This window comes from Simochromis diagramma, unplaced genomic scaffold (genome assembly GCF_900408965.1).
Source record: "Simochromis diagramma unplaced genomic scaffold, fSimDia1.1 OVJJ01000682.1, whole genome shotgun sequence".
NCBI classification, from domain to species: domain Eukaryota; kingdom Metazoa; phylum Chordata; class Actinopteri; order Cichliformes; family Cichlidae; genus Simochromis; species Simochromis diagramma.
In genome coordinates, this window is record NW_024387359.1 from 3,478,179 (window position 1) to 3,496,094 (window position 17,916).

The 17,916-nt window shown below is 38.9% G+C and overlaps 1 protein-coding gene across 2 annotated transcripts; it reads left to right on the forward strand.

The window, feature by feature from the left end:
- Nucleotides 1–779: 779 nt before the first annotated feature.
- LOC120718722 (BRCA1 associated protein) lies at nt 780–17,365 on the forward strand. Of its 2 annotated transcripts, none has more exons than XM_040007376.1 (13): nt 780–1,184; nt 1,361–1,522; nt 3,250–3,454; nt 3,705–3,894; nt 4,291–4,404; nt 5,983–6,131; nt 6,496–6,571; nt 6,683–6,821; nt 7,525–7,634; nt 7,710–7,799; nt 8,454–8,557; nt 9,244–9,383; nt 15,201–17,365. In XM_040007376.1, the coding sequence occupies exons 1-13, from the start codon at nt 1,106–1,108 to the stop codon at nt 15,425–15,427; spliced, it is 1,785 nt and encodes a 594-aa protein (XP_039863310.1). In that variant the 5' UTR covers nt 780–1,105; the 3' UTR covers nt 15,428–17,365. The 2 variants fall into 2 exon arrangements, with proteins under 2 accessions (XP_039863310.1, XP_039863309.1); XM_040007375.1 differs by having other exon boundaries at nt 784–1,184; nt 15,198–17,365.
- The last annotated feature ends 551 nt before the right edge of the window (nt 17,366–17,916 follow it).

Sequence of the window (17,916 nt, forward strand, 5' to 3'; positions counted from 1 at the left end):
CAGGCAACAGTAAGCTTGGATGAAACACTGGGAACAGAAAAGAATTTTTAAACAAATTATAAGAACCACTCATACAAAGGACCTCAAACCCAGGATGAAGAGTGTAATAGAAAAGTTGACACAAGATGATGAACAAAACTGGAGAGAAGGTAGAAAACCCACTGTGGTGACACCTTAAAGGGAGCAGCCAAAATAAGATGATGATGAACATCCGAGAGTGTGGAGACAGAACGTGGCATTTGAACTCCATGTCAGCTATCAGTATTTAAAATGAAGATGATGGAAATTTTGGGGGCCTTTTGGTTGTTGGAAGATATTAAGAACATTTCAAGGTAAAATTGAATATTCATATTTTGGCGGGCATATATATTATTCAGAAGTCTCTAAAGAGGTTCTGAGGCAGGTTTTATCTGAAGACCAGCATATGTGTTTACTTGTCAAAGGTTTCTTGTAAGGAAATAAAAGAGACTGCTCTATAATGAGAATGCACTTCAGTCATGAGTGAGTCAGTCATAAAAATGTCAATGTGCTACGACAAAGGGAGAAATAATGTGGGACATTTTGCCTTGCAATACAAGGAAAAACACCTTTTCCTGTTAAAGTCGTCATCATCATCTTTTTCTTCTTTTGGCTGCTCTCTTTAGGGGTCGCCTCAGCAAAATAATCTGCCTCCATCTGTTCTTAGTATCTTTTTCTGTCACACCACAGGGAAAAAGGAACAAGAATAAAATTAAAAAAAAACAGCAGAGGGCAGTAATGCACCGCTGTAGCGTCTATTCTGCCTTACTCAAATTAAAGAAGAAAAAGCTGAAGAAGACGAAGAAGAAGGGGAAGTGGTTCGACACAGCTAGCTTGTATTAGTATTCAAAACAAATCTGATTTGTGTTTTTATGCCCGGAAAAGAAAGAAAAAACTGTGCATAAAATGAAAGTTTTGAAGCTAAACTGAAAGCTTTTTGCTTCTGCTGTATTTGTCTGCTTATTGTAATTAGACACGAACTGAATATCTTGCCAGTCATCCAGCTAGCTCTACGTGCTAGCTGTTTTAGCTCAGCTGTCAGCGGCTTGTTTTGTTCTGTGTTAAGCGGCATCCCCAGTTATAACACATGAGTGTGTCGCTGGTCGTTATTCGTCTGGAGTTAGCCGACCAGTCACCTTTTCCACAAGGTTTCCAGTACTGCGCTGGTGAGTTTTATTCTCTTAATTTTCAAATATCTGCTGAAAGTTAAACAGCTAACCAACAATAGGCGTGAAGACCCATTTGTCCACTGTTAGCCGTTTTACTGTTTTCACAAGGTAATTTCAAACTAACGAATTGCTTCATTATAGCTAATGCCTGACTCTGTTCCTCTCGTGTGCAGTTGAAGGCATGTCAGAGGAGGAGCTGCAGGAGAAAGCTCTGGGTTTAGCCAAACACAGTCTGAGTGGAAAAACCGACCTGGAAAGATCAGCTGTGCTGCACCAGCACATCGGCAGCAGAGCCATGGGGGACATGGTGATAGAGACCTTTGAGCCCAGCCCAAGTAAGAATTTTCCTGATGTTTAAGTGTACTTATATATGACATAAAATATGAAAAGCATAAAAGGTCAGCTCTGAGTGCAAGACTTTAGTGTTTTTATCACACTGAACCTAATTCAGCATCTTAATAACGATTAATGTCAACGTTTGTATGGTTAGTAAATAATATTTCTGAAAAGCCAGGCAGGTAAGAAATAACAGGGAAGAAAATGAAAGTGTAAAATACTGACACCAGTAAAATACCCTCTCTTTTCCATATGTGGTCATCAGGTGACTGTGTATCATGTATAAAACACACAATACTTTCTGGCTATTTTGTTAGGTTTACACCTACTATGTCAGGCCCCTTTTGCATCCAGACATGCCTTAATTCTTCATTGCACAGGGCTAACAAGGTGCTGGAAATGTTACTCAGTTTTTGGTCTATAATCTATTGATTTGCTAGCTACGCATTCGTGACACATATCTCCCGTTCCACAACATCCCAAATATATTGTATTGCAGCGGTCCCCATCCTTTTTTGCGCCACGGACCAGTTTAATGTCAGAAAATATTTTCACGGACCGGCCTTTAAGGTGTCGCGGATAAATACAACAAAATAAAATGATACGACCAAGACAAAAACTGTGGTATTTTATAAATATAATAATAAATGCAAATTCACTGTGTAATTGTGTAACTTTATTAGCAGTGTCCTCCTGAAATGCGCCAACAACATTGAGAGTAACATCCTCCTCTCTGCCCCTTAATGCTCTTTGGTCGCTATGGTAATGCAGAAATATTTCTTTCAAAATAAGACACACAACTACAACACGGGAAAAGACCCAGGGAAACCAAGGTAACGATAAAAACCCTGAAAACCATAAATTTCACAGCAGAGAAATTTATGGCCCAGTACCAAATGACTCACAGACTGGTGGCCCCGGGGTTGGGGACCGCTGTTTTATTGGATTGAGATGTGGTGTCTGTGAAGGTCATTCTCCCTGCTGGAAGCAGCCATCAGAGGATTGAAAATAGTCAGCAGCAATACTCAGATCAGCAGCTGTGGTGTTAAAACGATGATCAGTTGATACTGAGAGGCTCTTGACTCTAAATGTCCCAAGAAACTGTCCCCCACAGTATTATTCTGCCACCAGTCTGAACCATTGATGCAAGCCAGGATCCATATCTCACCTTACCCGCCAAATTTCGCAGAAGAAAACTAGACTCATCAGAGCAGACAACATTTTTCACATCCACCTAACTGTTTGGCTTTGGTCAGTCTGTCTGAATTGTAGCCTGTGGAGATGGATGTGCTGGAAAATCCCAGTAGATTATCAGTTTCTAAAATACTCATACCAGTCCTTCTGGCACCAACAACCATGACATGTTCAAAGTAATTTAAGTCACCTTTGGCCTCCATAAATAAAATGTGCCATTTATACATATTCATCCTCTTTCTTGTCCTCTCATTTCTTAGTTTGTAGAGCCTCAGTTTCTCTTTTCGCCTCTACTCACATCTTACTTCATTCCTTCCGAGAGATGTGAGCTGAGGAAGCAATGAATTTTAAAGCCATTTTAAATAATTAGAACATTTGGCGTATTTAGGCGTAGAATAGGCCTGCATGTCTATTCTGCCTGTTTTTTTAATTCTTGTAAGCAGGAATGAAAGTAAGCCAATTCAAGTTTGGTTTTGTCTGTTCATACACATTAAAAATATATATAATCTAAATTGCTGAATTTCTCTTCCAGACACAGGTGGACGTGAGGAGCGGAACAGTGAAATTCAGGATGCAAAGACTGGTGTAGACAGTCAGGAGGGTGCAGAGGATAGGAGGTTTACGACAGGCACAGCTCCGGACTCACCCTCCAAGCAGCTCCCGGACCAGATCTCTTTCTTCAGCGGGAACCCGTCAGTGGAGATCATTCACGGTATCATGCACCTCTACAAGACCAAGTGAGTCTCATCTGGTGTGTTTATGACAGATGTGATGAGGTGAACAATAGGGATCTGTATTTGGGCACTTTTTATCAGATCATTGTCGGCTAAATTGCAGCTGATAAAAGTCTGATGCTTTCTTTATCGAACTCCAGAGTCCACCTCAAACTGCATGTAATGATACAATTTCACTTCCACCATTTCAAGCTAACATTGACGTTTTAGTCACAATTCTTGTTTTCTTGTTTTTCCCTGCTCTTTATTGCAGCAAAATGACATCACTGACTGAAGATGTCAGGCGCAGCGCTATGGTGTGCATCATCACCGTCCCAGCGACCATGACCAGCCATGACCTTATGAAGCTCATGGCTCCTTTTAATGATGTCATGGAGCACATGAAGATCATACGGGACTCTACCCCTAACCAATACATGGTTCTCATTAAATTCTGCACACAGGTATCATCTCCTTCACTTTTCCCTCCGCAAGTGAAGTTTGAAGGATGTTGGTGTATGTTTTTGTAAGCCTGCATCAAAAAATTCAATGAATAGTGATAATTGTTGGTACTTGATGTGAGGTTTAGGCAGTTCAGGGTTTTCAGCCTCTCTGTAACATAAACAAATCCTGCCATATTGCAAAATGTTTTAGTTTTGTTTCTCAACTATAGTAATATTGATTTTTACAGTTTTATTTTATTCTCACAGTTTTTTGGCAATAGACCTTGGGATTTTGATCAATTCAGAGTTCTGAGAGCTTCATGCTTAGAGATGACAGAGTATTAACTGCTGCTTTAATACAATTAACTGTATATAACTGTTCCAAATACAATACGTTTCCTGCTCTCTTATTTGTAGGCAGACGCAGACAGTTTTTACACAGCATGCAATGGCCGCCAGTTCAACTCTATAGAGGAAGCAGTGTGCCAGCTGGTCTATGTAGAGCGAGCAGAGGTCATCAAGTCTGAAGAAGTGAGTGATTTTTGGTTTTTAGCTTTTACACATTATTCAGTCTGCAGCAGGTGGGTGGTGTTTGTGAAGTTATTAGAGGATATTTATCTGAGAATATTAGAGATACACGTTAGTTAATGTTACAAGTGCATTGGTGGGAACAAAAACAAAAAAAAGTTTGGTGATTTGTGGAAACAAGTCAGTCTTTTTCTTTTTCTTTTTTTTAAATAGTCAACAGAGTCCATTAACAAAAACTTGGTTTGGTTTGTGTTTTTTAATTAGATCCTGTGTTTTGGGAGATAGAATTGCTTTACAATTACTTACTTTTTTTTGTCAGTGGTGTCTGGTGTGAAACAGCTGGTTTACAGCAGGCAGTGTGCCAAAAATGTTTTAATATCACATTGACCATAACTTATACTGATTTTTTCTTTTCCTCTAAACTGCAACAGTTTCTAAGAACTGCATTTAAATATAACCCCTTTTTGGCCTTTTATATTACTCATTCTGCTTTAATAAAGGTGCTTTTGTCATCTTATGGTGTTATTTTTGTGCCTCTATTCTGAGCACATGTTAAAAATAAAAATAAAAATTGCAAGCGCAAATGTTGCATTTTGAGGAGAAAATAATTTTGAGTGAAGAAAAGTATTTCAGTGTTTGCTCTTATCCATATACACTCACACAATAACAGTCCCTCTTGCTCAGTTGTTGGATTTGCTCAGGTCTCTGCTTTGTGTGCTGACAGACATCTGTGGACCTGCTCTCAGTGGGTCGCTTTTCCTCTCAACATATCTGCTCTGTGCACTAGCCACTGCATTCCGGAAACACGGTCCAGAATGTAGCTAAATCTAGTGGAGTGATTTCGTTTAAACTAGATTAAAACCAGCAAAAATTAAAAAAAAATAAAAATTATATATTTTAAAATATAATAATTAAACATACTAACCGAAAATGGATTTAGCTACATTCTGGACCGTGTGTCTGGAATGCAGTGGCTAGCGAGCTGATTGGCTCTTTTGGTCTCCAATCAGAATTTTTGCATCCAAGTCTGTGATTGGTTGGTTTTGTGGCACACTTGTAACGGCTTACAGAAAGAATTGAGCGTGCAGGAAGCAGGGATGTTGAGAGCGGGAACGACACACTGAGAGCAGGTCCACAGATGTCGGTCAGCACACAGAGCAGAGATCTGAGCAAGAGCAAATATCAACAACTGAGTGAGAGGGGCCGTTATTGTGTGTGTATATGGATAATAGCAAACACTGAAATACATTTCTTGCATGCAGCAATGAATTTTGTTCGCTCAAATTAAACTTTTCTTCCCTCAAAATCATTTTCCCCTCAAAATGCAACATTTGCGTTTGCAATTTTTTTTACGTGCACTCAGAATAGAGGCACAAAAATAACATTATATCATCTCACCTATTGGTGTTTGCTGTTTACACCCTTTACATTGTGTGCAGCCAGAACGAATATAAGTCTGTTTAAATCAGTCCTTCTCTGTTGTTTCAGTATTAAAACCCAGAATTTTTTTTAAAGTGATTTCTTGTGTCTTATCATCAACCTCCTTTCTTCCGTTCTTTCCTTCCTGCTCTGTCTCCTCAGGGAGCCAGTCTTCCAGTGATGGAGCTGACTGAGTTGCCCAAGTGCACTGTGTGCCTGGAGAGAATGGACGAGTCTGTTAATGGCATCCTCACCACTCTGTGCAACCACAGCTTTCACAGCCAGTGTCTTCAGCGCTGGGAAGATGCCTCGTGAGTTGAATGCACATACAAGTTCCCCTGTATTTACTACATCAGTTTCAACTTGGTAGTTAGCTAATTTTTGCTTACTCAATTTAAAACACTTGATATTAGACAATAAAACCTATTTCTGACCTACTTTAACAAAGTATGTGAAAAGATCTGTTCTTATCTGCCAGCTTTAAGTCAATCATGTGTGATAGTTTCTCTGATGTAGTTTAAATGCATTCACCTGATATTCACTCCACTGGATATTTCTCCAGGCTTTGTCGTTTTGTGCCATGTGTTGTTTTTGTCCTGCTCTTTACATGCATTCTCCTGATTTACAAAAGACAACTGCGTGTTTGTGACAAAGTCGAATGTGTGTTGTTTTCAGGTGTCCTGTATGTAGGTACTGTCAAACACCAGAACCAGTTGAAGAGAACAAATGCTTTGAATGTGGAGTCCAGGAGGTAAGCTGTATCACTCTCCCACAGTGGTGTAATAGAAGATAATCACTTGATCTTCTTGCTTTTTGCTTTTAACCTTCTTTTTTTTGTCCCTCATTGAATCTTTCTTCATAGAATCTGTGGATATGCTTGATCTGCGGTCATATTGGATGTGGTCGCTACGTTAGCCGCCATGCCTACAAGCACTTTGAAGAAACACAGCATACCTACGCTATGCAGCTCACCAATCACCGAGTCTGGGACTACGCAGGAGGTACTGGATTTTGTGCATGCTGCTGTTAAAATGATGCATGTTCTGCTTTTTCTTATTTTCTGTTGTACTTATACTGTTACAGCAGTTGATGCTCATATACTGTACTGGAGTTCAATATTGGGCTCAGCCTTCAGACTGCTTTTCAGTTGCTAAATGTATGTTCTTTCTCGCTATGTTATAGAGAAAGAATAGCTCTAATATGGCCATCTCAGTCACAGAAGCCTAACCTCATGTGCTATATCTTCAAAACTTCTGTTTACAAGGGCAAACCCATCACCAGAAAGCTGGTTTTAAGGGAGAAGAGATAAAAACACCTTATACAAAGATTATTTTGAACCACAAACCAGGCAAAGTTGTTGGTAGACTCCAAAAACAAAAAGTATGAAGCTGAAAATGAGCAGAATAGTTTCTCTTTAAGGAGGGTGGCTGTAAATTACCAGAATAATTTGCTGCTATAATCAGTTTTCTCCCCATAGGGGGCAGAAGAATACCTAAATAAGTTGGAGCCAGACTCATTATCAGCTTTTATGAAGTCCTGATAGCAAACAGTTCTGCCCTGTAGTAACTAGAGAGACAGTGAAGCCAAAAACAAGAAGGCAAAGTGTAAAAATGACAGAATAGTCTGTAATGATTTTATTTGATGTCTTTTGAAATGTGTTTTGGAAAGTATAATACCTGACTAAGGCTATTGCTGGTATTGTAGATAACTATGTACATCGGCTTGTGGCCAGTAAGACTGACGGGAAGATGGTGCAGTATGAGTGTGAGGGAGACACCTGCCAGGCAGAGAAAATTGATGCACTCCAGCTAGAGGTGAGCATCTGCTGTTGTTGTTTTGTAACGGCAATCGACATCAAAATGTTCTAAATGAGTTCTCTCTGTCTGCAGTACTCATACCTGCTGACAAGTCAGCTCGAGTCTCAAAGGATTTACTGGGAGAATAAGATTGTTCATCTGGAGAAGGAGACAGCTGAAGAGGTACTTATGGACAAATGCAACCCAAGTTTTGCAATCCCTTAATGAATATTGACTTATATCAGGCTGTAAAGTTTAGAAGAACCAAACTGAGGCATAGAAGTCGTGCTCTAGATTCCACTCGATTTACTGATACACATGGATGGTATGGTAAATGGACTGATTCTTATTTAGCGCTTTTCTACTCTCCTGGAGCACTCAAAGTACTTTATCCAACATCTGAACTAATAATCACAAATGAACAATTCATAGCAAACACAAAGGTAAACACTTGTAAGTTAGACTGTGTTTCATCATGTTCTCTTGCTGACAACATCTTGAACAGTATTGGCTTATATCTACTCATGGGAGAACTGTTGAGAGCAAAGGACTCACTAGCTGCCCCAAATACAATGAACAATCGCCACAGACACTAATATAACTTATCACTTACAGCTACTTATTCACTTATAAAATGTACATTTCTTAGCAGTTTAGAGTGGATTGGTTTGTTAAGCAGCACATGTGCAGTAGTATAGGACCCCAGTCCCGGGTTAGTCCTCTTGACTAGTGCCTGTCCATCTTGATTTATCTATTGCCCTCTTGTGGAAATGCAAAACACAGGTCCTTTGTCCCAGCTGCCTTTTTCTAACCTCTATCTTTTTGTACATATTTCAGATAAACAACATGAAAGCGAAATTTAAGGAGACATTGGAGCGCTGTGATAACCTAGAGCGACGGTTAGGAGAAATGAGCAAAGACAAACAGAGCATAGAGAAAAAGTAGGTGTTCGGTTACTTTTTTATATTGTGTGTTCAGTGGTCCCAGTAGTTGTTGGTATCTGTGCTCTTTTTTTATGAACCAATTGGACAGTGTGGTTGCACTATAGACTTGAGTGTATAACGCAAACGAAAACTCTAAAAATTATTTAGTGGAGGAGATAAAGTTATATCCCCACAGCACATAAAACAATTCAACCAAGGCTCTCAATATGTAGTCTTGAGGTGGGAAAATTCCTCATTTCCTTAGCAAACGATTGTTTGACAGCTGAAAATGCCCTAACAAGCACTTACTCAGGATCCCATTTTTGTGCTTTTTTTTTTTTTTTTTTTTTTTTTTTTTTTTTTTTAAATAACTGGAACTACAGAGGAAATAGGATTAAATGCCTTATTTGAAGAGTTGTCATTGTGGCTTGCAAAATGTGCAGTGGAGCAGTAAATCTTTGTTGCTGCATGGTCAACCAGGTATTGGGTGTGTCACTTCTATGATGCAGGCTCAAATTGATAGTAACATTGCTTTTCCTGCTATAACAAGCCAAAGTTTCTGCTGTTAAAAGCTTTATTTACATTACAACTTCTTAGTTTAGTTAAACCCAATCAGACACCCAGACTTTAGACCAAATGATCTATAGGGTTTGTTTTTGTATGGAACCTGACAACATGCAGCACTGCTGCATTTCTACTTTCAGATGCACTCAGTTGAACAGTCGAGTGGTGAAGCTGAGCCAAGAGCTGACGGAGGAGCAGGAGATGAACCGCTGTCTGAGAGCCAATCAGGCACAGCTGCAGGTACAGCTGGCAGAGGAGGAACGCAAAGCAAAAGAAAGCGGTATGTAAAGAGAGACCAATAAGTCATGTAGTAGTACTCAATATTGATGCTCTGTATTAACTCAGTGGGTTGAAAACTGTAGCATGCTGGTATAAACAGTTTTATCACAGTGGTGATATCAAGTTGTCGAAGCACAGCAAAAAATGGAACTTCTAAGGATGTTGATGCTTCAACTGAGAGGAAAAAACAAAAACGCTTCAAGTGCTGGACGTATTATTTTGTCAGCCTGCCAAATTCACAAATGAAAGAAGCCTCAGAGTGAACAATACAGTGCAATATTTCCATGATTAATGTGTGATTTGTATTTTTTATTTTTAGAACCGTTGTGATACCCCATGTTCAGAGTAACATATACCAACAGGGAAGTGTAGCATGTTCAATTTGGCACAGCATGTGCACACATGCTGATAGAAGAATTTAATTTAGACTTTTTCAAGGTTTTCTTTAATTGGCATTAAATAGCACCGGCTACAAATAAATGTGAACCTGAATTCTTTGTACACTTCTTGTTAGTTTTCATTTGTACATTTTTAATTTTAGTGTGTATATGCTCCAAATGCATGAGGTAAAGGCAATTGGTACAACACTGGTGGCCAGAGTACAGAAAGGATTCTTTTAGATATTTTAACTTCAAGCCTGCTAGTTCACTATTGCATCACCTATTGCTTTAAACAGAAACTGATGAAAGTAGTTGCGAATCTAGAGCAACAGGTTGGTGGAGAGGAATGAGTAACAGGACCGTTCCCAATGATTGGCTGCTGGTTGCTTAGAATATGTAAATACTCAAAATGAAAAAAGGACCTTTGACTATGAAACAGCATGGGTTATTTTTATTTCAGGGCTATAGTGAGAAACTAGTTCCTCTTTGCACAGAAATATTTGCAAATCATTAACAAATTGCTTAGCCTGCGGCTGAGTACAGTCATTCTGCAAGCAGACAGGAACCACATACACCAAAGAAGTGTTTTTAATGCAGATGGACAGAGTCAAACACTTAGGAGATTCATAAATTTTGTAAGCAGTCTCTCTGCTTTCAAACCAGCTTCCGTCTATATTTTCAGATTATTAAAATCTTCTTTACTTATGATTAAAATCTGCAGTGTAAGGCATTTACTGACACCTACTTTGTAGTGTATTACTATCAGAGCACCATTTGCTCTGGACTCAACACAAGGCGGCTTTCATCACTGTTTTGCCTGAGGCAAGTTAAGTATCAGGTCAGAGGTTTGAATGGAAATTTTAGGTTTACAGTTTCACCATACCTGTATTTTTCCTGGCACACACAGTTGTGAGGATCAAGATTATTTAAACAAATATCCTCCTGGGCATGTGCTGTGTGTTAATGTAGAAAAAAAAATAGTAAAAATGTCAGAGTTTTGACTCTTTCACAGAATGTTATATTCTAAATGGACTGGACTTGCATAGCAGTTTGCTACTTCAGGCATTTTTACTACAAGCTTCATTTACCCAATGTCACACACCCATTTGTGTGTGTGCGTGTGTGTGTGCGTGCGTGCGTGTCTGGTTTGGTTGGGTTTTTTTTCAATTCACCTAAGCATACTCATAGACACTCAGACTCCAAAGGATGTATTTGGGGGTAAGCTCAAGGTTCAGCCTCTTGCCCGGGGATACTTTGAAATACTTTGGAATGCTGACTGGGGGGTGAACCACAAAGCTATAGTTAATAACCTGCTCTGCCTCCTGAACCACAGACATACATGTTCTTTCCTGTTAGAACTGACTGGGCTCGAATTGAGATCACAGTCCTCCTGCAAAGGCTGTGCGATATGACCAAAATCTGATATCCCGATATAAGAATGTAACATTTTCTGTAAATTCTGTGAATCTCGGGCAGCTCGTCTTGCGGGAAGTGTTTCCAGCTGTGCATCATGTACCTGGAGTCGAGTGTTTTAACCGATGCATGAAACTATACATTTTTTGACATAAGTTGTAACGGCGCAGTTTTCTTTGTGAGTATTTATTACACGGTGTACTGCGGGGAAAGCCTGTTCTAACATTTGAGTCTAAGGTTTATTTTTTAGCACCTGGCGGCTCTTTTTTACTTCTCATCCGTAAATTTATCTGCTCGTTCACGTGATTCAGTTTATTTTGAAAAGTCTCAACAGAATCTTGAGCTTTATTGTGAAAGGTTTATGTGGAACATAAACAAGCGGACACGCGATGCTGTTACCGTCGTTGTTGCTAACCACAACGCATAAAAACAGGTGCTTGTCTGTCTGTAGTGTGGTTATATTAAATATAAGAAAAAGAGAGAACTTTAAGAAATTAATATAGCCACTACAGTGACCATCAAAACGATGAAAAAATATTGCCGTAAACAGTTTATTTTGCGACACCACGAAACAAACGATAGCGTAAAATGAAACGATAGACGTTTTTATATCATCATCCGATATATATCGTTATATCGAACAGCCCTACCTCCTGCTCATATCAGTGTTGCCAACTCCTCAGTAAGGAAAATCGCTATTGGTTGTCCTAAAAGTTGCTAGAAGTCGCTAAATGACGTCATCGCCTAATTTGCATAATTGATCATGCTAATCTAATTGTAACCTATGTTGTTGGCGAGAGAAATATTATCGTGGAAGAGACATAAAGTGAGTAAAAAACGTCCTAAATGCATTTAGAGTTTATTTAGAACTACAAATTAAATTTCTTTTAGCAATTATTGTTTTTTTTAATGTCACAATTCCAACCCTGCTCCTTTACCCGGGCTTGGACCGGCAAAAGTGACCCGAAATAGGCACTCTGGTGGAGTTACTGTGTGTGTGTGTGTGTGTGTGTGTGTGTGTGTGTGTGTGTTTATAAGTAGTTTTAAACCTTGTGATCCACAAAACAACATAAGAGTAAAAGAAGAACTGACTGCGTTACAGCACCCACTGCTTGTTGAGAGTAAAAGCGATACGCACTTTCACGTCTTTTTTTTAGCGACTGTCTTTAGAAAAAAAGTCGCTAAGGGGTCTGAAAACTCGCTAAATATAGCGACAAAGTCGCTAAGTTGGCAACACTGGCTCATATTTCACTGACATGTACTGACAGATGATGATCTGATCATACAAGTTCACCATGTTATGTTGAATTTACTTTGCAAGCTCTTTGTGTTATATGAATCGAGCTAAAGCAGCATTTTATAGACAAGCTGTTTCTGTTGCTTTGTTTTAAATTATTTGAAAGCTCAATGAGATTTCTTTTTCTTCAGAGCTGACCCAGAAATGGCATCGTCTTATTAGGGGTGCAACGATACAAAAAATTCACGGTTCGGTTCGGTTCGATACTTTGGTGTCACGGTTCGATATTTTTTCGATACAAAAAAAATGTTCATGCCTTTTTAATTTGTCATTTATTAAAATTATAAATATATATTTTAACGCAAAAGTACATTTTTTAAATTTAATGTTGCTGAAACAAAAAAGTAATAAAAAAAATAAATCTCTCTGATCGAGAAATCATTCATCTTTGGAAAAGAGAGTTTATTACAGAGAAATGGCTCTTTCCAAAATAAAAGCTATACTATACGCTTCTTCTGGGCTATATTCTCAGCAGCATATTAAACATATCAGGTCCCCATAAGGAGAATCATGTGCTGTCTAATGACTCGGGTAAAGTTTGTAGCATGCGTGCTTGTTGTTTTTGTCTGCTTCCACTTGTCTTTGCACTAGGATGATGTCGGAGTAAATGTGCAGTCATATTCATTGTGTTCCCACTAGTGCTGTCAGCGTTAATTTCGTTGAAATGACGTTAACGCCACAACACGGCAAATCTCCGTTAACGAGCTACCGCGGATCGCCCCGTGCGTGGGGCTGGACGGCCAACACGTTAACGAGCTAACTGCGCTAACGCACTAGTTCACACCAATGTAATTGGCACATCCAACATACTGTTTTACTTTAGTCCATGACGCGCTTACCTTCAGGGTCATACGTCACATGAAAACCAAAATAGTTCCAAACGCCAGATCTGAATGAGGGTGGGGGAGGTTCAATTTGCCATGTTGCAAGGAGAGCTTAACTTCTGTCTCGCTAGCTTGCCCTGCGCTCAGTGAATCTGCGTTCGACTACTCCGCCTAGGCTGCACTGTCGAGCGCAGATCCACTGAGCGCTCAACACAGACAGCATCGTCAGAAGAAAAGTTGATAAAATAAATTAAAAAATTTTGTATTGTTCGATACATATGGGTACCGAACCGAAAGCACTGTATCGAACGGTTCAATATCGATACGAGTATCGTTGCACCCCTACTTCTTATGTTCTGTAAACTTTAGTAACTGAACTGCTCTTTCAGGTTTTTGCAAACAGTGCAGCCACTGATTATGTTAACACAGTGATCTGTTCTTGGCAGAGGTATAGCAGTCTTTTCTTTGTTTAGAGTAATTGTGGTGCAGCTTCATTTATTAGCAGCTGATATGCAGAAATAAGTAATCTGGGTTAGGAACAGAAAAACTTAATCCACAGTGACATAAGTGTGACAGCATTCTAATCAAATATTAGTATCACGTCCAAGACTGGTAAAATCCAAGACTGTGGAGTTGACTTAGGACAGCTGAATGGGATCAATAATATACCAACCAGCTTGTCTGTATGAAAACACCAGAAGTCGTTTTGGGGTGGCAGTCGGCTAAGCAGGGTATTAAGAAGGAGTATCCTTTCTCCCAGTCACACTTTCACAAGTGTCACAATTTCTTGTCTGTCTTCAGAACGCCTGCGGTACAGTGCCAGCATGATATAATGATAATCACCTTTGCCAGTCTCAGCTTTCATTTGTTGTGATTAATTAGCTGACATATATGGCAACACTAATACATCAGCGATAATGTTTGCTAATAATACCAGCTGAAAGGCAGACCTCCAGTGATGTGTGGAATGTGACGTGGTTGTTAGAGGGTTGCACTTTTTTTTTTTTTCTCCCCCATTTCTTCTATTTTGTGTGTGGCTGAGAATTTCCCTCCAAGATCTGTGACTTTACGCCCCTTGTTTCCTCGTTGTATACTGCTGATCAGCACAGGAAATAGAACACTGAACATTGTATTTCACATCAGCTCTTAGAGAAGAAATTATTTAGATTGTCAGCTTCAGACCTTATGATTATAATCTCTGTAGATTTCCATACTTTTTGTATAGCTTTTCTAATGCTTACGATTCTACATGTTTATGGAAGTTCGCGACAAGGTCAGCATTGGGGGTTGCATGTAATCAGTAGCATGTTTCAAGTCCATTTCAAGCAAAGCATTTGTTCTTTTACATTGTGTTTACGAGTTCAGCCTCGTGTAAATGCCTCAGCAGTTCCACCCCCACAATGCTTTAAAGTAGCTTTTGATGTTTTTAATGATAAGTTTGTCAGGTGAAAAATTTCAAACAGTGTTTGAGAGGACTTCAGCTGACTTTGCAACAGTGTTTAAGTTTATAGAGCTTCACAGCAAACTGTATATGTATAAATGGCTGTCTGTCCCACAGTGACACATAACTCATTTGGTTATTTGTGTCATTTGAGGATTTAGCAAATGACTAGATGTGTAAGATCACAACTTAATACATCTAAGACCTGTAAAGCAGACTGACTGTTGAACAGGAAAAAAGTAAAGGGCACAGTGTTGGAGTAATAGTAATAACAAATCTGTATAAACACAGGGTTCCTGCAGCTGACACTGCTTGGGCCTTTAAATAATATCATTACTCAATAAATGCTAGTTAGTTAAAACTGTTATCATCTGTCTGGATAAATATGAGTGAATGAATGAACACGTTTAGCTCTACTTTAACCTGTTCACTGTTTGTTCCTCGTTGGCTTCTTTTATAGAAGATCGTAAAGATGGAACAATAGCAGAACTGCAGGAACAGCTGAGAGACGTGATGTTTTATCTGGAGACCCAGCAGCAGATTGAACATCTTCCACCAGAGGCTCGCAGCGAAATTCAAGAGGGACAGATCAACATCCCAGCCAGCCCATCTGACGGCGCTCTGGGTTCGGCAGGAGCAGGCCCCTCCTCTGGCAGGGGCAGAAGAGGCCGAGGCAGGAAGAGGAAGTAGGCATGGCCTAAACTCAACTGGAACATGCTAGAAACTGTGTTGCTGCTTCTCACTGTGGACATGTTTGTGACTGAGCCCAGCCCTTTATTCAATGTGTATCTGGATTATTGTAATTCTTAATAGGGTAAAGGCAGGAAGAAGGAGTAAATGTTGATAATATTTACCTGCACATTTTCCTAGCATAACTCCTAGCTCCTACAAGAAGAGCATAAGAGAGGATCGCTCAGTCACTCAAAACATCAGTGTGATCTAAATGTCCTCTTCTCTTTCCAAAACTTAAAAGTATATATTTTGATCACAATTTATATTTATTTGATCAGAAATATTTCATCTGTGCCCAGGTAGTACCATATTATAGTACTTCTTTTCAAACACTGCGTGATCTTTTTATTATCTTAAAATGCAAAGATGGTTCTTTTACAAGTGAGAGAAGAATCAAGGAAATTTATGTCCACATTTTCTGAGTTTTTCCTTCATTTCTTTGGACTCGGCTGTTTCATCTGTTATGTTCCAATGTTTTGGGTTTTTTTGTTTCTCTTTTTGTTCCTCCACTTTAAGTAGAAACACTCGTCAGAGAACATGGAGGAGAAAATGCCTTTTTCAGCAGTGCATTGTATTGGGACAGGAGTCAGTATTCACAGAATGCACAGTATTTTTGTATGAGGAGCAGGAAGCATGTTTTGCCATGTTTTCACCATCTAGGTTAGTGATTCCCAACCACTAGTACAACTTGTGTACCTCAGAGGATTCTACAGCATTACCAGGAAGTAGTTCAAAGGATTGTGTATGTTTGCTAATGATTTATTGAAACTATGTGGATCATGATTTATTGCTCCTTCCATCAATCTGTATTGTCCCAGTATCCCTTATTTTCCAGCTAATTTCCTGGAAATCTTTCTCAGAATTTCTCCCATTATATTCCCAAGACTGTAGTTATTGACTCTAAAACTACAGTCTAATATGATTTTTTTTAATTTACCCTTTAAAACTCTTAATATTACTGGCTGCTATTCTATTATTCCTCCATTTAAAGATGATTTTAAATTACAAATATTGTGCCATTTGATGACATTGACCTTTGGCTCTAAGACATTATGATAAGCATCTGTATTATTATGCCATATAAACATTAAGATTTTCAGAGAAATTATTAAAATAACCAGGGTACATTAGTTGTACCCTGGTTATGTGTTAAATACAATACCATACCAGAAAAACGCCAGAAGCAACTGTGACCTTTGCAGTTACAATCCTGAACATGGTGTCATAACCTAGATGATGAAATAAGTGACTCAGCTCCCTCCTTGAATACTAAGATTTTTTTCCCTTGCAAAATGTTCACAATAAAGTTTTAGATGAATCCCTAAGGCCTTAATTAAAAACTGGTGCAGAAAGCACACATTGATTTTTATTTTTTATTTTTTTTTATTTATTTATTTTATAAACAGCCACTCAAAAGATCATTCTATGCAAAAGATTCTTTACAGCCCTCTAAAAGGAACATAATAATTTCAGAAATATGAGATTTGCTGTCAGTTATTTGAGATGCTAACTGTGACATTGTCTGACAAGATATTTCACGCATATAGCCAGTGATGGCCAACAGGAACCAAGCTTGCTGGTTACTGTTGTTTGTAGACATGAGTATAGTATCGCTCTCGAAAGTTAAATGAAAAGATGTTTTTCCACAGTGATCATCAAGAGAAACGCTGGAATGTACCTGTAGCGACTGCTTTGAGAGAGGAGATAAAGAGCTGTTTTTTTCAGCCATAGAAGCTTTCATTTAAAAACAAAATACGGCAAGTCATGCTCCTGAAAACATCAGTTCATGCTGGGGTTTTGTTGTTTGTTTGTTTTCTTGCCATGAAAGTGTTCAGTTTTTTGTTGTTAACACTAAAACTGTGCTGCCACTTTCAATAAAACATTTTCTGAAGTTTTTCTTGTTCTGGGGTAAAAACTGTGTTAAGCTGAAACAGATGCATACTAGGTTGCCGTCAAGTGACGAATGATCTTTGTTGAAATGACATACTACGCAGCTGTGATGTTAAAGTGCAGACTATCAGATCTACCAAGATGCAGTCATATCTAACTAATCCTTCTGCAGTCTACTACATTCACAGTTTATTACCAGCAGCCTGTTGAAAGTAAACTGTGTACATAGTTGGAAAACACAGACACACTGACAGATTAAAAAGCTTGGTCTTCGTAAACACACCATCTACCTGGTAATTGGCATGCATTTCTCTCTACACTCCAAGACAAGTTTTAGGAACATTTGTCACACTCTATACCTCCCTCCTGATGACATTTCAATCCTGTGCCTGTGTTTAGTAACAACTGTAGTCACAGGCAAATGATACTGCATGCAAACATTTTCCACACCTTTTATTTTTCTATTTATATCCCCAAGTATGGCCTCTGTTTCATCAGCCAGTGGAACTACAAGGGTCAGACATTTCAAGTTATTGATTAATCCTTGAGGAAAAATC

Excerpts from the sequence above, each read along its gene's own strand:
- LOC120718722 (XM_040007375.1), top strand. The coding sequence starts at position 1,106 with ATGAGTGTGTCGCTGGTCGTTATTCGTCTGGAGTTAGCCGACCAGTCA. Across the intron at positions 7,635-7,709 it reads TTGATGCACTCCAGCTAGAG|TACTCATACCTGCTGACAAG; the intron begins GTGAGCATCTGC and ends CTCTGTCTGCAG. Across the intron at positions 7,800-8,453 it reads AGAAGGAGACAGCTGAAGAG|ATAAACAACATGAAAGCGAA; the intron begins GTACTTATGGAC and ends TACATATTTCAG.